At 49.0% G+C, this 21,753-nt stretch overlaps 1 protein-coding gene across 35 annotated transcripts; it reads right to left on the reverse strand.

The window, feature by feature from the left end:
* Window positions 1-8,106: 8,106 nt before the first annotated feature.
* Window positions 8,107-18,462, reverse strand: TEX51 (testis expressed 51). 35 transcript variants are annotated; one of them, XM_054549151.2, is made up of 10 exons: window positions 18,211-18,452; window positions 18,037-18,111; window positions 17,716-17,805; window positions 17,474-17,614; window positions 17,308-17,391; window positions 16,047-16,119; window positions 15,925-15,964; window positions 13,398-13,537; window positions 10,359-10,476; window positions 8,107-8,767 (listed from the first exon to the last, which is right to left on the reverse strand). In XM_054549151.2, exons 1-8 carry the CDS (start codon window positions 18,407-18,409, stop codon window positions 13,469-13,471), a joined length of 771 nt encoding a protein of 256 aa, XP_054405126.2. In that variant the 5' UTR covers window positions 18,410-18,452; the 3' UTR covers window positions 8,107-8,767; window positions 10,359-10,476; window positions 13,398-13,468. The 35 variants fall into 35 exon arrangements, with proteins under 35 accessions (XP_054405126.2, XP_054405135.2, XP_054405151.2 ...); XM_054549160.2 differs by lacking the exon at window positions 15,925-15,964 and having other exon boundaries at window positions 16,051-16,119; XM_054549150.2 differs by lacking the exon at window positions 15,925-15,964 and having other exon boundaries at window positions 8,508-8,767; window positions 18,211-18,462.
* Window positions 18,463-21,753: the final 3,291 nt, after the last annotated feature.

Consider the following 21,753-nt stretch of genomic DNA (forward strand, 5'->3'; position numbering starts at 1 on the left):
TGGCGGCATGGACTCTACCTCTGCTCCCTCCACTGAAGGATGAGATAATTAAGGGGACTGAAAAACCAATGTGTGTGATGGGGCTGGCAGAGGTCATGGCTGATAGATGTCTGGCTGAGGTCTATCGAGTTGCAGGGCAAATGACTTACTATGCCAGTGACTTTTTGAGGGTGTGCTCTAAGGAGAAACACATAGGAAAGTCAGGAGAAACACCAAAGCAGGATATGGTGGAGGACACTAAGCAATGACATGGCTCCAGCCTCAGCCTGTTCCTACGGGAAGTCTGCAGTGTGAGTGTCACCACTGAGCTGTCCCATTTTAAAGTGAAGGGGCCCAGGTTGTGTACCTCTTATCAATCAGCTGACAGCCTGCCCCCAGGAAGGAAGGTGTAACCTCCCAGGGGAGGGCAATCCTCTGGGCAGCGCAGCTATGAGTCTAATCATCACAGCAGCTGGGGGTGGGGGCTCTGCAATAGACATCTGGGTGGGGTGCCAACAGTGTTATTTCAATATTTAATAAATGATTGTGCCTTTTCCTCTTCTCTCCCTAGCTGTGCCCTCTCTGGGAACACATGCCATTGTGAACAGTAGAGAATACATGATGCCTGTTCTGGAAGAATGGGCCTCATATTAGTCAACCATAGAGGAGACCGCAAATTCCTGTTTTGGATGTTACTGGGAATGCCAGAAGAATATGACATGCCTGTGTCACATTCAGGAGCTTGGGGGCTCTAGGTTGGAGAGTTGAGACAATTCCTATCTGATGATGAATCAGATGAGTGGTAGGCACAGTGAATACTACAGAGTAAGAATAGGGAGGTAAAGTAGGGGAGACCTAGGGACAAGACCAGAAGAGAGGTTGAATCCAGGTGGAGGAAGGCCTTAGACTGTGAGCAACAGGGCATTGCTGATGAAGCCAGCCAGAAGGAAAAGATGCACACCCCTAAAACCATTAGAGGAAACAGTGGCCAAAATATTGACAACTGCTAGATGTTCCTAAAGGAGCTGAGAGATCAGTGAGGACTTCCAGGGTCTGGGAGGTCTTCTGGGGACAGTGGAATTCCAGCCAATCTCTAGGGGATGACGAGGACTTGGGTTGGGGAAGAAGGGATGGGGAGGGCATTCTAGTCAGAGGGAACAGTACAGGCAAAGGCAGGAGAGGGGGTTGAGCTCAGCATCCTCAGAGCGTCACATGGGGCTGCTCTGTTGGGTGGTAAGTGCCATCTTGCTGTCAAGGAGGGGGCTCCAGGGCCCAGAGGAGCCCCCACGGAGACCTGAATCTTGCCACCATATCCCCCAGCAGAGTCACCCATGTGTCCTAAAGGGCAAAATTGTTTTTCATATTTAAGTTAAAAATGGATAATTCCACGGGGCTATGAGATCACCTGGAAGGGAAGGGAGCTGGAGAGCTTTGGGTTTTTGTGCTGCTGGGAATTCAGAGACTAGTCCAGGGGAGCAGCAAGATCACCACTCCTGGAGGGGTCCTACAGTTTTCCCTCCTCAGGAGAAGATGACACACACTGGGGGACATCTAGGTGTGTAGCATGGATGGGGGTAAAATTTGCCAGCCACAGAGGAGGTCCCAATTTCTGGTAAGTGGCCTGTCTTTGGACTTGTCCTCCGAGGTAGTTTTCTCTGTGTCTCCGTTCCCCCTTGCTGTGTGAACACATCCACACTCTCTGTGTTACGGGCTGAGTTGTGTCCCTCTGTATTCATCTGTGGAAGCCCTAGCCCACAGGACCTCAGAATGTGACTGTATTTGGAGATAGGGCCTTTAAAGAGGGGATTAAGGTAAAATGTGGTCATACGAGTGGGTTCTAATCCAAGATGTCTGTCGTCCTTAGAAGAAGAGGATGTCTGTCGTCCTTAGAAGAAGAGGACTTTTGGGTATACAGAGGCACCAGGGATGCATGCACAGAGGAAAGACCAGGTGAGGACACGGCTAGAAGGTGGGGTCTGCAAGCCAGGAAGAGAGGCCTCAGGAGGAGCCAGCCCTGCCAACACCTTCTCGCCCTCTCTGCTTGGCTTCTTTCTGCTCTTCCATCAAGATTCCCCTGCAATGAGACCTCCCAGGAGAGCTTCCCATTTCTGGGCTCCCTCAGCCCTCTCGCCTCTTTTCTCGGAGCAGTTACTGGCCCCGGGGGCAGGATCTCTTGGTCACTTTCCCTTCAGCTGGCTGGTGTTCTCCCTGGGAGGGGCTGACTTGTCTATCCCTGCGTAGCACAGGCCTGGCTCAGGGTGTCCTGCATTGGCTCAGACGTGTTGATGGCTTCTCTAGGAATCGGTACCTTTCCTGGCCACCTGCCACACCTTCGCGTGTGCTGTGCCTTCTGCTGCTTCCAGATCGACTCCTGCTCATCCCTGCAGGGCCTGCATTGGTGTCACCTGCTCAGAAGCCTCCTCCGTTGGGCTGGTGTGCCACTCCCTGCTGCTTCCACACAGCTCGCCAGCCCCTCTGTTTTTGGCACTGCGTGTCGTGACTCTTTCGGCCACGCCAGGAACTCTGCGAGAGAGTGTGGTCTTCCTCATCTTCGTGGAGTCACCTTTTGTTCCCTGTACTGGACGAGCTGCCCTGGGAAAGGGGTGAAGTTAGGAAAGAACTGGCCAGTCTGTAACCAGAACTGAAAGGAAATTCGAGAGTTCAGTAATTCTTGGGTTTTCTAGGTTAGAAAATAAAACTATTTCTCATCTTTAGCTTCTCCCAGAGCAAGAGCAAGACACAGCTCTGTTAAGAATTCTAAAAGTATGAAGGTGGCACTTTATAGAGTTCCTCACCGGGGACAGAAGGGCTCCTAGCAAGACAGAAGGCATGGTCTCACTGAGCTTGATGCTGCCCAAGTACCGGAATGCAGTCTAGACAGCAGGGTGTGCCTCGCAAGGAAGCTGTGGGCATGCTTGTTGGCATATGGAGGGAGCCATGATCAAACACATGGAAAATACTCATGTCTGAGAGAGAGCTCTGTTGGCAAAGGTGCTGCCAGCCTAAAAGAGATGGCAATGGTTCAAGATGTCAACAGATCTCTGGGTTCCTGATTTGCTGTAGAAGCGCATGTTCCCTACTGCCCCCATCACATGGGATGGGGAGGATGTTGGAGAAGGAAGGAGCTTCCCTGGAGTGGGCCCAGGAGTCGTGGAGAGTGATGGCAGGGATGCTGTCCCCAGGGAGCAGACCCAGGACCTGATCAGAGGGTAGTCCCTGCCGTTAGGGTGTTGGGGCCTGACAGTATTTTCCTAGGAGTGTTTTGAATTTCTCTGGACAGTTGTGGTTCTTGGTCTCTGGATAAAGAGGAGTTGTGGACTTGCCGTATGCACACGACCCTGGACCTCAAGGCTGACGCTGTGAGTGGGTGAGGCTTCTGGAGCGTCTTGGGAAAGGCATGTGTGTGTCTAGCATGTGCACAGGAAGTGATAGGGCAGACTGTGGGAATTTAGATTATTATTCAGCAAACATTGGCTCCCTCTCTCTCCTACTAGAGACAATATATTTCCCACTCCATGGATATATGCTGACCTTGGCCACAGGACTTGCATTAACTGGTGGAATGTTGGCAGTTCATGGATGAGAAAGGCTTGAAATGTGATTGTGGTTTTTGGTTTGTCTTCTTGCCATCTTCACTTCACATGGTCTTTACTTTGGGTCACTGCTGTCCCTGTCCTGGATTAGATTTGAGACCAAGCCACAGGGAGAAGTCAACCCCAGCCAGACCCACAGCTGAGCCAAGCCCATCCTAGATCAGCAGCCTTTCCCAACTAACCAGCATCTTGTGAGTGACGATGCATGAGCGATGATGTTTTGAGTGACAGAGTTTGGAGTGGTTTGTTATGCAGCTATAGCTGACTGATAAACCTTCCTTCCAGGGAGAACAGGTAGCAACCAAATAAATCACAGCCAGGCCTGTTTTCTGGGCTGGGCAGGAACAGCAATCTAAGAGTTTCACAAAACAGCACGTAGTCAAAGCAGACAGAGCTGTGGCCCTTGATCCTTGGGCAAGCATTCATCTCTCTGCTTTCATTTGGCCTCTCTGGACTCTGGTCTGAGTCCCTGCAAGCTGTTCTGAGAATAATGAAAAAGGAGAAGGATGATGGGGCTGTGGGTTCACATAAATACCCTAACAGGATCATTTCCCTTAAATGAAGATGGAATGTGCCTTGTTCTTTTCAATTATAGGAATAATAAACATTCTCTTCTCCTGAGCAACTTTCCTAACTACAGGCAATGCCATTAACTGTAAAATGCCAAACACGGACTCGATGTACTGTCCCCATTACATTACTATTAAAGCTGCTATCAGACAGTTATTGCCAGTGTTAGTTTTGAGCTACAGAAGGGAGATTTGATTTATCAAAAAATCCTACACCCATGTGACAGATTTAAGGGACCTCAGCAAATGTTCTTTTAACGAAAATTATAATTTTAAATACTCCTCTGAAAATGGTGTCATTAAATCTTATGCCAGCCCATGTATTTAAACAAAATTCAAGTGGGTTTATTGTCTTCTCTTTCCTTTGATAATTAATCAGATTAAAGTTGATCTTTAAAATGGAGTTAGCAATTGCCTTGAAAAATACAAATTCTCGATTCTTTTTCCCAATCTGGCTGTCCCCATTTGCCTGTGGCCTCTGACTGGGTCCTTATGGGGCCAGCAGTGATTTTGCTCAGATAAACGTAGTGTAAGTGGGACTTTTTACACTGTCTGATCACATTGCAGTGTGCGTAGTTCTCCTGTGTCTCCCCTATCAGCCTGTGAACTCTCCCGGGGCAGGAATGAGATCGTGTTTGTGTTTGTGCCTCTAGGGCCTCCGAGGGTGTTCTACACAGATGGGTGCTTCATTGTTGATTAGGACTGAATTGCAGATGTCCATCTCCCAAGGCCTTTGGGGAATGGAAGCCCCTGATGCATGATTCAATCACATCTGTGCAAATTCAAGCACAATTGCTATTGGCGCCCACTTACCGTGATGAAGGATGAGCGTTGGAGCCAAGCATGTGCATGGCAAGTCAGGGTAAGGAAGACGCAAGTGGAGGCCCTGCTCAGGAATGTGGGCTCTTCCCTGCTGTTACCCTGTGTCCCAGCCTGACTGGTGAACACACGAGTGGGAGGCCCTGTTGTTAGGGCTACAGCATTAGGTGGGGAAGGAGAGCAAGAACATGCTCTCCCTGCACCCTGGGTGCCCCTACATCGCCACTGGCTTGTTCACGTGTCTTCCTCTTTTGCCACCAGGAAAAAGCAACCTGAAGGCCAGAGGCACTTCATGTCCATTTTGAGCTACAAAAACACACAGCCAGGCTTTGAAACCCCAACTTGGAGGGGCCCAACTCAAGTTGGCCCAGAAGCCATTCATGATTCTCTCAACCTACTGATCTAGTCCTTCCCTGGATTCTTACAGAACTCAAGTTAGGTCTTGGTGAGACATTGATTATAAAGTCACTCAATGCTTGCTTACATCTCTACACTTTCTTCTGACTGAATTAGATTCTAGCAACAGTTTCTGGTCTCCTTCCTGCATCTTCTGTCCATTGTCTGCCAGAGGAGTGTGTGGGCTTTGGAGTGGGACAAGCCCACGGTCTCCCCCTAGCTCTGCCACCTGCCTGGATTTCCAGAGCTGATAAGTTTCTGAGAGCTGGGGCCCTATGGAAAGGCCCTGAGTAGGGTGGACGGAGAATCCCTAGGTTTGGGGCCACCCAGACATGGTCACTCACTGCTAGAGCCTAAGGGCATGAGATGTGACGCAGGCCTGGTGACCTGGCTCATGGGTAGAAGGTTTCTGTGCACTGACATGAAGCTGGAGTGCTGGGCAGGGGGCTGCTCTCATGTGGAGACTGCAGTCCCCAGGAGCCAGCCCACCACCACAGCCTTTTCTCAGGTGGGTCTTTGGGAGTAAACCAAAAGGGTGAGGGTGTGGTGGGGTGAGGGAGCAAAACACCCCAAACTTTGAATGAGTCTAGCTCATTCTTCTCCAGTGCTTAATACTAATGTGTGGCTGGGTGGGGCTCTGCTGCTGACTTCTCAGAGTCCCAGTGAGTCTTTTAGCAGCTGGCTCTGATCAACACAATGGCCATCTTCTCCTTTCCCTTCCATCTGTGACAGAGGGAGATGGTCCCACATCCAAGAGTTTTGTTGGGCCCCTCCGAGTTGGGGTTTCAGAGCCTGGCTGCCTGTTTTTGTAGCTCAAAGTGGATGTGAGGAACCTCTGGCCTTCACACTGCTTGAGATGGCGTGGCTCGGAGGTGCGGGAGGTGGGCTTAAATAGGATTTACTGGAGGCCATTGGTTTGGACTGAGCTCCTGTCCTAGGCCCCACAGATGAGACCAATCCAGAATGGAGTCACTTGTGCTAGGTGCCATGTCATAAAACTGAACCTGGAAATGGGCCAGTTTTTTTAACATTAGGAAAAATTTATCACAACCAGTCAGAAGGGGCCTGGTGTTCCTGAGCTGCAGGCAAAATAAGGAAGTCCCCTCTCTTTTAACCCTATCAGGAAAGTCACTTTGAAACCACCTGTCTGTCTTTTGTTCTCTGTGTCTGCTTCCCTCTACCCTTTTTGTCTATAAAGCCTACCTGCTCTGCTCAGTTCAGTGGAGCATCCATTTCATACACAGGATGCTGCTTGATTTATAAATTGCTAATAAAAGCCAATTAGATCATTAAACTCATTTTGTTGAAATTTTGTCTTTTAACAGTGGGGAGAATGAACAAAAAGAAACAGCCTTTCAAAATAATCAAACGTACTAACTCCTGGGTAAGAGCAGCTTTGTGCATTGTGGGGGAGTTAGGAAAATGATTTTTGTCTTCTTACTGCTTTATGTAAGGAGTACAAACTCAAGGGCCATCAGCAGCTGAGCAAAGAATCACCCTCTGAAGCCAGAGTGGCTTTCCCAGGGCTGTCCCTACCTACTCGGTATGATTCTTTGGTGGCTCATGCCTATAATCCTAGTACCTTGGGAGGCCAAGGTGAGTGGATCACCTGAGGTCAGAAGTTCGAGACCAGGCTGGCCAACATGACAAAACCTTGTCTCTACTTAAAAAAAAAAAATACAAAAATTAGCCAGGCATGCTGGTGTGTGCCTGTAATCCCAGCTACTTGGGAGGCTGAGGCAGGAGAATCACTTGAACCTGGGAGGCTGACTTTGCAGTGAGTGGAGAGCACACCTCTTCACTCCAGCCTGGGAAACTGTCTCAAGAAAAAAAAAGATTGCATTATTTTCAGGTATGGTGAAGCCAGCAGATCAGGAGATGGGTGCCACTGAAGGACTAGTTTGTTATACTCACAGATCCCAAGAAAAGGGGGCTTGCCACACCATAGGGGCCACATGGGGATGCACCAGGGTTGGTCAGGAGGCAGAGGAAGTGGAGGATACTGGGGCTACACCTGGCAGAGACAATGCAGCTGTCTAGATGCAGGGTGCCATCAAGCAGCAGTGCCTTGCCTGGCAGTGGGTGCTGTCTGTGGGATCCAATCAGTGAGCCTAGAGCAGCCTAGAGCATATCATCTCCATGTGGCATCAAGCCATGTTCACTGTGCCAGGTGTTTTAAAGGTGCCTGATTTGTTTTGATCTGGTGTAGACACACAGATGTGGAAATGACGGTCATGACGGAAGAAGTTTTTTATACTCATAGTTTCCTGAAAACAGGAGGCAGGACATGCCACATAAGGCCACATAGGGCCACATAGGGAAGCACCAGGGTGGGTCAGGAGGCAGAGGGAGTGAGGGGAAAATGTGGGCAAGGGCCTTTATTGTGGTTTCTGTCGGAAAGAATGGGCGAGACTGTGTAAGCGGGTTTAGCAATGGGTAGTTTGAATAATCTCAGTGACCTCTGCTGCAGGGGGGCTGAGCCCACTTCTGGTCCCTGGTGCTGAGAGTATCACAGTAGGTGGGTAGTGGTCTGGAGTGTGAGAGCCCCATAAAGGAGGTGGTTGGGTTTATAGGCTCTGGATTTGTTGGTTAGCAATGGAAAGGCACACTCGTAGGTGAGTGTGAGATTACTTGCAATCTCTAGGAGTTAGCTAGCCCTGGGAGGGGTGGGTCTTCTAGGGTCAGCAAGGCCCCAGATGTCAAAACATCAGAATGCAGAAAATAAAAAGAGATGGTTCATGCAAGAGTCAGAGTCTCACTGATGACATTCTGGATACAGAGGGCGAGGGGCCTGTACATTAATCATGCTGCATGCATACAATCACCCAGACAGCTGTTTTTGATCCAATATTCACACTCTTGCCAGTGTCTGGCACCCCCCACTGCAGGCTTCTATGCAAGGGGAGGAGGGGCAGTTTCCAGGGGCACAAAGTGGGGCAGAGGTTTCTTATGCACTCCCCCAGCCCTTTCCTTTAGCCTGCCCCTGCCTGCCCACAGCGCAGAAGACCCTGGCACTGCTGGCCCCGAGGCATTTGAGCCGTGGTGGTTGAGGTCGGGCGCATGGGTGACTCTAGCAGGCAGGAGAATTATATCAGTGTTATTGTTTAAAACTGCCCAAGTGTGGTGATAAGAGCAGCAGACTGCCTGGTCGTCGGTTTTATTCTTGCTTTACTTTTTCTATACATAATACACGCTCTCACTGCTTGCAGCAGGGACCAATGGCTTCCGCTGCTGTCCCTGCCCCTCCCCTGTGGCATGCCACTGGCCTTCAGGATTCTGCAGCACCACTTGGGATGGGTCTCCTTTTCCTCCGTTGCTGGCTTTGGATCTGAGTGTCTTGGGTCTGCTAATTCAGTCACCTCCAGCTACTGAAGTTTAATTGCTGCTGTCTTCTCTCCTGTACTCCCATCTCTGTGGGTTTATGATTTTAACAAATCTTTTAATATAGTTTTAATGGAATTTCAGGAGGGAGAAAAATTAGATAAATACATTCAATCCTCCATCAGAAACCAGAAGACTCTTTAAGAATTATTTTCATAAACATCCTCATATCCCCAATGCTTCTCTGGAGCATTCTGGATCCACAGAACCTAAGCCAGAAGGACCCCAGCATATGAAGGTTTTTAAGTTACAGCAATTGAAATTTCCTATCCATCCATTAAATCCTGCCAACTTGCTCACTAGGCCCCTGGTGTGAAGAGGTGGTTTGCATGGTGGAGGGGGCTTCTGGGACCACAGGTTCAAGTGCTTGGAGTATTGCACAGCTCAGAAAGGGAGGATGGTCTTCAGGGGACCCCACCACATTCATCCTCCCCACCCTTATCCCCTATTCCCATTTTCTACCATCAGCCATTTAAGGCATATGTTAGATCATATTGTTCCCCTGCTTAAAGCCCTCCAGTGCCTTGTCTCACTCAAAAGATGCAACTTTCTGACATGAACCACGTAGTTCTGCATGATGTGGGCTGTGGTTCCTTCCCCTCGTCTTCTACCTTCTCCTCACTCGCTCTGCACCTCCCATGGGCTGTCCTGGGCTTGGAGGGCTCGTCTGTGCTCCTCTTGCCCAGCCTCCCCACTTTCTGGTCTCAGATTGAGTGTCAGCTCCAAATAAGGCCTTTTCTGAGCACCCCTCTGTCCTGGCCTTGCCTCCGCTGGGAGTTCCTGCCTGCTCTACGTCAGGCCAAGCCTCGTCCGTATGGTTTTACCTTAGCTAACATCTGTCCACACGGGAGGGGAGGCAACGTCCAGACTCTAGACATTCCCCTGTAGCGTGAGAGGAAAGCCGACAAGAATCCCCACATAAGGGATTGACTCAGTTATCTGTAAGGGGATCCAAGAGTGGACACAGAAATGTGCAGCTGAAAACTTTGGGGAAGACCCATCAGACGGCCCAAGCGCAGGCCTGAGAGGGTAGCATTGCGAAGTGACTTGCGTAGGTGGACAGTCCTGGGCGAGAACCTAAGCTCTGCTGCTTCTTTGTTCTGTGCTAGTGTTATTTAAATGTCCTAAGCCTCAGTATCCTCATCCGTTAAGTTGGAGATAAAAAAAGCAACCCTTTCATAGGCAGGGATTTGGAGATGATGTGGGTGAGGGCTCTCTGGTTCCTCCTGGCACAAAGAAACTTGGTACACGAGCAATCCTTGCCCTCTGGAGGTTCCAGGAAGGTGCCGTCAGTGGGTGCAGAGCTGTGGCCTGACCCGGATGGTGGAAAATGGTCGTAAAAAGAAATGACAATGGAGGTGGAGTACAGGGAAGATGTACTGGATGGTCCAGAGTAAGGGTGCTGGGAATGAGAGAAGGGTTTTAGTCCTCAGGACTGATAGGGGTTTCTAGAGGAGATGGGCTCAGACAGCCGTGGGTACAGGTCCCTGGTGATGTGAACCAGGTGGGCACTGTGCAGGACGCTGTTGCTGGGTTCAGCAGCAGAGTCAGGAGTCAGTGATGGGTCTCATCAGCATGTCACAGCTGCTCCCCGGGAACTCCTAGCAGCTTCCTGGCTCACCTCCTTTGGCAAGAGATGCTGCGATCTGCAGAGTGTGGGCTCTGTCTCTGGGTGTCCGTTGGTGTCAGCTTCCACACTGGCATTTGACAGAGGTGGTGCTCCTATGCCCCACTCCAAACTACAAACAGAAGTGAAAGCCTTCTGAATTCCCCAAGGCAGAGAAAAATACGGAGCTTTCACTGCAAGCAAACGTGATAATATAGTTCTTTCTCTGTTTAAAACTCTCATCAAGGGGATGGGAGCCTAGTCAGTTTTTACCAGTTAACACTATAGCATGGGAACAGCCTTTCTTCTGGCAGGATGAGCCTTACGTTTTCATTTCTCATTAACTTGTCTCATTTCTGCTAAGATTCTATTCCTGAGAATTGCCTCTGTCTCTCTCACCTCCCTTCATGCAGCAGTTTCAGCAGGAAGTCAGGGTACAAGGAGGAAAGCTTGGTGCAAGGTCTTTGGACCTTTGCCTAATCTCTCTGGGTTTTGGTCTGAGATGCGGCATCTATGAAGCTGTGCATTCTGAATGTGTTCAGGCAAGCACACCTTACCCACACACACCCACACTTTACAGTGGGCCAGCTTGTGGGGGCACGCTGTGTTCCGACATCTGTCCCAGGGGAAGAGAACCTTCATGGGGGGTTATGCCAAGACTGGGGATGGTCTCTATAATGCACCTGGCACAGAGCCTGGCAATTGAAGGTGTTCAACAAATGAGTGACTAAAAAGGAGAAATAGAAAAACTGATTTCAAAGAGCAATGCCCACACTCAAGTGGAATTTTCCATTGCAGACTAGGCAGCAGCCTAGGGGCATAATGGCATAGGGCCAGCTAGTACCCCTTCAGTTGATAAAAGTGGGCACCCACAGAGGAAATGAACTGTAGCTACTGGGGTAGGGGAGAGGGATGACTTCATCTTAGTTCCCAGGTTCCAGATGCCATGGAAAAGTCTAGAATGCTCTTTGGAAAAAAGAAGTGGCTGAGTAAGCAATGTTCTCCCTAGCCCCCAATTTCTTCCTCTGCCAAAAGAGGATTGTAATGTATGCTCCAGGTTGGTATAGTTAAATGAGATAAAGTGACAAGTAGCTGAGAAACTAGAAAGCATCTAGGAAGATGCCTCCCTCTTGCCTGGAAGAGTCTCTGGCTGTATGTGGTGGAGCCAAGACACGCATGAGGAGTGTTTTTTGAGGAAGAAGTTTAGTGTGACCACTGATAGAAGGGAAGGGCCATAAGGCATGTGTGGAGAACAAAGCCTGGGAGATTCAGCCAAGGCTGGAGAGGGTGGGGAGGAAGGGGAGGGTGGAGTGGGGCAGGGCTCTGGAAGGCAGCCCTGCTAGGAGGCTGGGGACCCTTGTTCAGGCTGCTCCAGACTGGTCAGGCTCGGGGGTACATGAGACACTTCCAGAGTCCTGATAAATGATCATTTACTAACAAACTCTCCCACTTGTGAGCAGGAATGTTGGTGGCCTCTGCTCATTGGCCAAGAGGAGGGCCACTCTGGAATGCCATCAATGAATCTCCTAGAAGTGCATGCACATGTGCGTACACACACACACACACACACACAGATATACATAAAGCAGCTGCACCCTATGCCATTGTGGCTTTAATTTGCATTTTCTAAATAGCTAATGATGTTGAACATCTTTCCACGTGCTTATTTGCCACTTGTACATCCTCTTGTGTAAAATGTATCTTCCTATTTCCTATCCATTTTCTAATTAGATATTTTCAACTTTGGCTGTTGCATTTTGAGAGTTCTTTTTTTTTTTTTTGAGACAGAGTCTCACCCTGTCGCCCAGGCTGGAGTGCAGTGGCACGATCTCGGCTCACTGCAAGCTCTGCCTCCCGGGTTCACGCCATTCTCCTGCCTCAGCCTCCCCAGCAGCTGGGACTACAGGCACCCGCCACCACTCCCGGCTAATTTTTTGTATTTTTAGTAGAGATGGGTTTCACCGTGTTAGCCAGGATGGTCTCAGTCTCCTGACCTTGTGATCTGCCCACCTCTGCCTCCCAAAGTGCTGGGATTACAGGTGTGAGCCTCTGTGCCTGGCCAAAGAGAGTTCTTTTTATAGTTTAGATATTAGTCTTTTGTCAGAGATGTGTTCTGCAAATGTTTTCTCCCAGTCTAGAGCTTATCTTTTCATCGTCTTAACAGGACCTTTCTCAGGGCAGAAGTTTTCAGTTTTCATGAAGTCCAATTTATCAGTTTTTCCTTTCGTGAATTATGCTTTTGGTATAACATGTGAGAGCCCTTTCCTAATCCTAGATTCTGAAGATTTTATTCTAAAAGTTTTATAGTTTTATTTTAAATTTAAGTCCATTATCCATTTTGAGTTAATTTATGATGTGTGAAACTTACATTGAGGCTTGCATTTGCTTTGGGTGTCCAACTGCTCCAGTCCCATTTGTTGAACAGGAATCTTAAATATTTTTGAAAGCACTAATCAGTCATTTTAATATTAATATCTGATAACTCACTTGTGGTCACTTATAGATTTGTTTCTTTTGTCTGTTTTTTCTCTTGATCCTGTTTTTTTTGGGGTATACCTGTTAATATGTGTTTGGATACTGGACATTATAAATCAAACATCATAGTGGCTATAGATGATATTTTCCTTCATAAAGTGTTTACCCTATCCTCCATCAGTGAATGTAGAATAATAGACCTCTTTATTTTTGTCAGGGGTTGAATGCCTTGAAACTTAGTTTCATGCTTTGTAGGGACTGGTTTGCCTCCTGTGCACACACTCACTTTCAGAGTATAGCCTTCCCGACTAATATCCTGCAGTATTTACCAAGGATCATCTTCCTATGTGGGTTAAAAACTCTAATTTTTATTTCCCCAGCATCCAGATCTCTAATCAATTGCATTTCAGATACTTTCTGCTTGGTTTCTTTGTCTTTAGCCCTGCACTGCATGAAGGTGCTTTGGAGGGTGGGAAAGAAATAGATGCAGTATGTTTGTTCGACTTTTCTGCACCTCCCTACTTTCAGGTCTCTGAATCCTTCACGTCTCTGAATCCTTCACGTTCTGTTTTGGCATACCTCAGACTCCAACTATTGTCTCCTCTGTCCCGTGATGTTGCAGAAAGCTCTCCCAAACTTTGAGGTCATCCTCAGTCGAGCCCCTGCAGTCTTCCTGAGTCTCCCTGCTGCTGCTGTAGCTCACCCATGCAGAGGAGCACCTGCAGCAGGACACAGGGGTCATCCAGGGCGTCCCTTCTCTCCAGGACCTGAATGCTTAGGGCCCACCTCTTCTTATGCCTTAAAACAGCCTTTTTGTTTTGTTTTGTCCTTTGATGTAAGTTATTTATAGTTGCCCTTGCCTGGAGTGTTAGTCTGCTATAAGTTGCTCTGTCATAGTTGAAAGAAGTCCTCCAGACCCTATGTTTTGACCAAGGTTTGCCTGACTCTAAATTCCTTGACCTTTGTATTCTAGCTAAACTCAATATACAGTTTTCATGAAAATAAGAGAACTCTTTGATAAAAGATTCATACACAAAGACAAACACACCAATTCATGCTTCACATACATCACACCCAGAGTTTTCTATTTTTACTGCACGCATCAGAAAACAGCCACTCTGGATACTTTTGAGGTAATGGTCTAGGTTCTAATTTAAATACAAAAAGGAAAACACCATCGCTGCCTGGAGGGCCTGGCATCTCCTGTATCCTGGATGGCACCAGCTCCCCAGACATGTGGAAAAAGCCACAGCCCCCTGGAGCTATGCCACCTGCCTGGGGGCTCTGACCCATTCTTGCAGAATGGCTGCACCTCCACCCTTGCTATATGGCAATGTCCTTGGAGTGCTATACATCTTCCAAAGCCACCTTACGTCTGTGGACTCCCCAGTCTAGTAAAGCAAGAAGGGTAGAAGGGACACGTCAGCAGAGCCGTGTCTATTCACACCCACCCACCCACTTGGCATCTCTTTCTCGGCCACAGGACTCCCAGCGTTCCACGCCTTCCTGCTGCCCCGGGAGCCTCTGTGGGTTCTTCTGTCTCCTTACTTAGGATCTTACCTCTCACCACATGCTTGCTTGTGTCACCCACTCCAGCCAGACCACAATCCCTGGAGATTCCTGAAACTCTCAAGGTCTCTCGGACCTCTGCTCCTTGGCAATACCAATCAAAACACCCCTCTCTTCCTTCCTGCCCTTCTCTTTGCTGTCACATGGGTGTAAGACACCACCTCAGGGAAGCCTTCCTGGATCCCCCAGCTGGGTGAGAGGGAAGTGCCTGTGGCTGGAGACCCACTGCTGCTCTAGGCCATGGCACTCTCTGCCACGCTGCCTTTTATGCTCTGTTTATGTCTAGGCCTCCTGCAGTCCTTGGCTGTCTTCCAAGAAGCAGCCCTTACCATGGGTTGGTGGTGTTGAAGTCAGCCTGAGTCCAAGCCTTCCAGGCTGAGCTGCCAGCTCCAAGGAGCAAGCACAAACGGCCTAAGGAGACAGGTGTTCTCCTTTTAGGAGCTGGGCTGAGGACCCTGGCAGGGCTTTGGTGGACTGAAGGAGAAAAGGGGAGTGAGGGCTTTGGATCTGCACCCATGGCATGGCCAAATACTGGACAGTAAATATGAGCCGGGCAGGTTCCTGGGTCAGAGCACACCAGCCTGGCGAAAGCATCACACCCCCATCTCCTTGTGCTCAGATGGGGAAACTGAGATGCAGAGGGGGGCGCCTAGGCCACCCCTGGCCTCGTCTCAGGTATTGGAATTAGGTGAGGCCTGGATGAGCCCATAAAACCATCATTTTGGGACCAGGACAGGGTGATTCTGGAGAGGAGGGGGAGGGTGAGGGGATGGGACATGGCACTCAGGGTAACTCGGGAAGAGATGTCATCTCAGCACCCGGCAGGAGACAGACAGCACAGTCAACTAGGCTATGAGGAGGGATTTTAATGAAGAGACTGTTTATGAAGGTGTAGGAGTAGGTAAACCACGAGACAGCGCAGTCTCCTAGGCCTCAGAGCTTTGGGGCCCCAGGACCCAGGATGGAGGGTATCAGGGGAGGGGGTCACCGGGACCCAGAGATGAGTGAACTTCGTGACGGTAGCTGAGGCCTCTGTTCACTTCTGGAAGACATGCGGGCTGCCCTGTTCCTGCTGAGGGAGAAGCAGCTGGGCGTTTCTACCCTGACCTCCCACAGCCCTGGCCTCCTCCCTGTCTCTCTAACCTCCTCCTGGGAGTCTCCCCTGGTCAAACCCAACCCAGAGCAGAGGGCAAGGCAGCCACGTTAATGGTCCCTGCGGGTCAGGGCAGGGCAGCAGGGGTGAAGGTGGGGTGTGCAGGGGACAGGGAGAGCTGGGGAAAAGAGCACTCTGTAGTGAGGGTGGGAGGCCTGGATCTTTGCCATTTCTGTGTCCTGGGCCCCTGGCCCCAATATGTCTGCATATATGGAGGCTGATAAGTGGCACCCCTGAGAGTCCTGGCCCTTGATCCCACTCTATTCTGCACGCCAGACCCCAGGAGGTCAGCACTGGTGTTCCAGGCCCTGCTACTCCCAGGGCACACCCCGCTTTTTCCTCCTGGGAGCCCTAGAATTGGGTCGGGGTCTCCTTTCTCAGTACCTTTACTGCCTCCTTCTTCCTGTGCCAGTAAAAGAAACATCTGGGCCAAGAAACAGGGTGGAGTCAGTCAGGGAATAGGTGTGTCTTCTCTGGGGATGCTGGGGCTTGGAGAGGTCACTCACCCACCTCCAGCTATGGCCAGGAGCAGAGCACTGCTGAGACTCACAGCCCACAGGGAGGTCCGCCGGTTCCTGGCTGGGGTGTGAAAGAGGGAGCCAGGTGTTTGGAGGCCAGGCAGGGCTACCTCGACTCAGAGAGAATGCCACCATCCTCTCATTCTTTGATTCGTTCACTCATGATGTGTTTGCAAACACTTACTGAGCATGCTGTGTGCCCAGCACATATCTAGACAAGCAAACAATCATGGTGTGGGGTTCAAGGGAAATAGGACAGGACATGGGAGGTGAAGTGACAGTGAGGATGGCTGACAAGCCTCTTGGGTGGGAGGTGTTCAGGGAAAGCTTCTTAGGAAACAGGAGTCTGAGCTGGACTTGGAAACACAAATAAGGGATCAGTTCAAGGGCAAGGCTGTGTCCCTGGCACAGGACATGCTCAAGGACAGAAGCATGGAGCTGCCTGTATGCACTTGGTGTGCCTGGGGAGTAGGGGGCTCCCGAGGAGGGTGGGCTTTCTCTAGGGGCATTTGGGAGCCACTGCTGGTTATAAACAGGGAATGTCATGGGTAGACTTGCTCCTTGAGAAGAAGTTCAGAGTGCGATGTGGCCTGGAGGGACAGGGAGGCTAATGGGAAATGTAGCTGTAAGTTAGATGACAGATGAGGAGGCCTGAGAGTGGAGGTTAGAATGAAATTATGGGAACACATAGAAGACTTATTTAGCAAGACATGGTGATTCTCCGTGCTAAGTGGAGGGAGATTCCTGGTTTAGGAGGCTGAGGGCTTGAGTGGGGCCATTTGTTGAGAAGGGCCCTGGAGGAAGAGCAGGTTTGGGGGTTCTATGGGATTGGGCATGTTTCTTTTTCTTTTCTTTTCTTTCTTCTTTCTTTTTTTTTTTTTAAATGGAGTCTTGCTCTGTTGCCCAGGTTGGAGTGCAGTGGCATGATCTTGGCTCACTGCAACCTCCACCTCCCAGGTTCAAACGACTCTCCTGCCTCAGCCTCCTGAGTAAATGGTCATGTTTCTAGGCATGGCATCTCTGAGAACCAAGAGGCCTCCACGAGTGATGTCCTATAGGCAGATGCCTCCAAGGCTCTAGAGCTTGACATGAGGACATCAGGAAATCCCAGGAGGTGCTGCCTTCACCCGGGGTGAGGATAAAGAACAAGAAAAGCTTGAGTTGGGCAAAAGAGAATGACAGAGACAGGAACGGCTCCAGGAATGCAGGGCAGGGAGGGGAGAGGCTGGACAGGGTGGTGGCCACTGACCTGGGCAGAAAGTGGGGTCATTGCAGGAGAGGAAGTGAGTCCTGCAGTCGGCACAGCTGGTGACCTTCAGTGTGGGCTGTATGTCTATGGGAGGGGAGGGACACGGGCTAGGGGGTGCCAGGTGCCTTTCATCCCTCCCCCAGGCCTAGTCCCCATGCATACTCACCACAGGACTCATTGCAGGCTGCCAGGGAGGGTGAGAAGGTAGAGAAACTGAGGTGCTGAGGAGGCAGACAGAGCCAAGGGGGTCTGGGGTGCAAGTAGGAGATGGAGCCGGGGAAGGCATTCATGGGCAGGGGTGGGGCTCCTGGGGATGATCGAGGGGGCTGCAGAGTGAACTCTGCATGACTTGGGTCTTGGCAGGTGTGGAGGGCTGGGCCTTGTGCAGGGATCGTCCCCACCCCTTACCCTTCTCCTTCAGCCCATCAGATATCTTATTCAGCCTCTCAGTAAATAGATTCTTGTGCATGTAGATCTCTTCCAGAAGTACCGTTTTATCTGGGTAGAGCAGGAAAGAAGGGGTGTTCAGTGTTACAACTTGCTCAAGGTTGGGTTTTCAGACCCTTGTTTCTACATGGAAATTCCAAAGAGCACACGGAGACAGATTGCATTCATCTCCCACCTTCACAAGACCTCCCACCCATGGCCACATGGGCCTCTGAGAATGCCTTGGTGGGTGGGCCTTTGTCAACCCAAACCCCAAGGCCCGGGGACTGTTGGCTTCCTCACCATCTCGTAACGTTTTAATGGCTTGGTGTACTTGAGTGAAGAATTTGGCTGTTTCTTCTTCCAAATGGTCACGATCTGAGGATGAGATACAGGTCAAAGGGAAGTCAAGGCAGTAAGATCCCAGGTCAGGTAAAGAGGCCACATCCAATCCCTGATTTCCTGGCTGTGCCTCACCAAGGTACCAGGGTTTCAGAAAATTATTATCCTCTAGGAACAGGGAGTGAATGCTTTGAGAAAGTTCTGTGGGTGGCCCCGGGGTCCCCCAGAGAATCTGTAGGTCATAGTCTATCAAGGCAGACAGTTCTGGCCAGCAGCGGAGGCAGTTCTTCCCTTCGATGGTGGGCAGGAGACAGATGATCAGGAGAGACAGCATCTTCTGGAGTCCTCCTACTCTGCCCCAGTGCCCTGTCTGGTAGTTCCACGTGGAACACTGGTGCTCTGTCCCCTTGGGAACCGCATTCTCTTGGCAGGACAAAGTGCATTCTGTAGGGCAAGGCAAGGCTCAGCTGTGGTGTCATGATATGAACCCAAGCTTTGGGATCGGACCCAAGAGGGAGCCTCGGTACATAGTTCCTCCTCTGAACTTGGAGTCACATGCTCAGCAGGGAAGGTCCTTATGAGGATAAGAGGGATAGCTGCACTGCCTGGTGGTGGGTGCTCAGCTATCCTGACTGTGTTCATCTGGTGTGGAAGAGTTTAACAGAACTGAAATTTGAGAGGCAGAAAAGAGCAGCACAGTGAGAGGGTTAGTTGAGTGAAGAGAATCAGAATCTCTTCACACTTTTCTACAAAGAAGTGGTCAACCAAGGAGAAGTTGATGGAAGAAACATGTTTTCATGGCATATATAAACTGGCAGCTGTCTCGTATTTGGTCAAGCCAGAGGGGCTTAGCTCCTAACACCACAGTGCAGGCAAAGAGTATAGACAAGTTCCAGTCAGCATTGCATGGAAGTGCAGAGAGAGAAGCCACGTTCAGAGCAGTGGTTCTTTTGTGCAATGCGCCCTGAAAAAAAGCAAAACTCCCTACTCTTTTGTGATAAAGAAATCCAGTGGGATCCTTGTCACTCCTCAGCTGGCAAGCTTTGCCCTTCCATGCCATGCTTCTGAGTGCCTTGGGTTGGATCATGGGTAGCTAAGACCACTAGACATTTAAGGAATGCCTCTAATATGACCAAGAGACAAAAACCATAGCAAGAATTCAAAACAATGGCAAACAAAAACTGCAGGAAATAGGAAGAGTACAGTTATGACAAGAAGCAGAATAAAACTTAGAACCTAGCCGGGCACGGTGGATCACACCTGTAATCCCAGAACTTTGGGAGGCCGAGGAGGGTGGATCACCTGAGGTCGGGAGTTCGAGACCAGCCTGACCAACATGGAGAAACCCCGTCTCTGCTAAAAATACAAAATTAGCCAGGTGTGGTGGTTACATGCCTGTAATCCCAGCTACTTGGGAGGTTGAGGCAGGAGAATCGCTTGAACCTGGGAGGCAGAGGATATGGTGAGCCTGAGCCTATATCATGCCATTGCAACTCCAGTCTGGGCAACAAGAGTGAAACTCCAGTAAAAAAAACAAAAAACAAAAAACAAAACAAAACAAAAAACCCTTAGAACCCAGTTACCATTAAATTGACAAAATATTGTTTTTCCCAGACAAAAAGAAGTTGCTATGTAAAAGAAAGAGTTACTGGAGACTAAAAATATGATAGTGTAAATTTAAAAACTCCATAGAAGTGTTGGGAGATCATTTCAGAAATGTTCCAGACAGAAGTACAAAAAGACAGAGATGGGAAATAGGAAATAAAAGACAATAAAATGAGATAATCAATCCATGAGGTCCAACATCCAGCTAATACAAGTTCCAGAAAGAAAATGGAGAGGTGAAAATTATTTATAATAGAAGTTGTGTTGGAAGTATATACAGAAAGAGATTCTATTGTGTAGGGAGAGGGATGTGGCATTGAGGTTTACTAGAAGAAATAGTTGAGGCTGGGTGTGGTGGCTCATGCCTATAATCCCAGTACTTTGGGCGGCAAAGGGAGGTGGATCACTTGAGGTCAGGAGTTCAAGACCAGCCTGGCCAACATGGTGAAACCCTGTCTGTACTAAAAATACAAAAAATTAGCCAGGTGTGGTGGCACGCGCCTGTAATCCCAGCTACTCAGGAAACGGAGGCAGGAGAATCGCTTGAACCTAGGGGGCAAAGGTTGCAGTGAGCTGGGTTTGCACCACTGCACTCCAGCCTGCGCAATAAAGTAAGACTCTGTCTCAAAAAAAAGAAAAAAAAAAAAGAAGAAATAGTTGAATTTATAAATTCAGGTTGTGCTAGTCAGGTGGACTCTGTGATGGGAGGGAGATTCCGAGTACTGCAGAGATGTTGCTCTATTCCTGGCTTTGTATGGAATCAAGGGTGAGGAATAAGCCTGTTTTTTTCTACTCAGTCAATACCTCTGGAAAGGCAAGGCCTGGAAGGGTCCCAAAACAAAACTTCCATGTCCTCAGGATGCATCACCCTCTAGGCACATTGGTGTTAGTCACACCAGAAAGTTCACGCAAGACATGGTGTTCAGAATTTTTACTGGAGTTTCATTATGTAGGTGTGATTGACTGAATCATTGGCCATGTGATTGAACTCGATCTCCAGGCCCTGTCCCTCCCTGGAGGTTGGGCTGATATTCCCTGGCTCAAAGCCCCAGCCCTCTAATCACGTGGTTACTCTTTCTCTTGTGGTCAGCTCCTATCCTGAGTCAGTTTGTTAACATAAAAGGGTATGGTTAGGTAGGGTCTCATAAGCCCACCATGAATAATAGACCCTCCTATCACTCAGGAAATTTCTGACGATAAAGAGATTGTCTCCCAGGTACCAGGGACAAAGGATAGTCAGATTCTTTGCCATACAACAATAGCATATAAAGTTCTGATTACCCATTAACATTTGGGCATGAATTCATTCAGATCTAGGCTTTGTAATGCTTCTGTGGTCTCCTGGAATCTTCAGGAAGGATCTCAAGTCCCAGGCACAAGCTTCTGCTTTGCCCATGCTGAGTTGTGGAGATATTAGAATAGAGGCAATTAGAAATCCAGGGACAAGTGGAACATGACAAGGGCATCTATCTTAGCAAATTAACTCTTGGTTGGTAAAATCATCTTAGAGGTCATTGACCTGCAAATCCTTTCCAGTTATTATAGGAACCTTGTCTGAAAGAACAACATTTGATATATTCAAGAGACTGGCATCTGGTTGGTCAATGCCTTTATAAAGGGTTGGATTTAGTTGTTTGATTTTTTAATGGAAAAATTACAAAAAGTTCATCATCAGATAACCTATCATAAATGAAATATTCATTTCATTTTCTTCCCGGTTAAAACTTGTGTCTTGAAATGCTTTGTTGTATCTACTTAGAATGATCAATGGGGATGCCTGGGGGGAATCTCTCTTGCAGAATTTGTTGGTAGAGAACATTAAAATTGCAGGAAGCCAGTCATGTAATTTTAATGACCATCAAAAGGATTTTGACTAGAATTGGGGGAAATTTAAAGTGAGATGATGCTTCTGGGAAAGGTTGAAACCTTGGGTGTTCAAGGAGGCAAGTTTCTTGATCTATAGGGCACTCCTTCGTCTACCCCTGCTGCTGGGCAGAGACATTCTCTCCCTAGATAGTGGCTGTGGCCAGAGGATCTGCAAAACAAAGAGTGCCTGGCTATCTCCCTCTAGTC

The sequence above is a fragment of the Pongo abelii genome, chromosome 11, assembly GCF_028885655.2.
Source record: "Pongo abelii isolate AG06213 chromosome 11, NHGRI_mPonAbe1-v2.0_pri, whole genome shotgun sequence".
Classification (NCBI taxonomy): domain Eukaryota; kingdom Metazoa; phylum Chordata; class Mammalia; order Primates; family Hominidae; genus Pongo; species Pongo abelii.

Coding starts and splice junctions, on each gene's coding strand:
- TEX51 (XM_054549150.2), bottom strand. CDS start 18,409: ATGCTGTCTCTCCTGATCATCTGTCTCCTGCCCACCATCGAAGGGAAG. Junction 18,112..18,210: donor TCTGAAACCCTGGTACCTTG/GTGAGGCACAGC, acceptor TCTCATCCTCAG/ATCGTGACCATTTGGAAGAA. Junction 17,615..17,715: donor TGATGGGCTGAAGGAGAAGG/GTAAGGGGTGGG, acceptor GATCATCCCCAG/GAGCCCCACCCCTGCCCATG.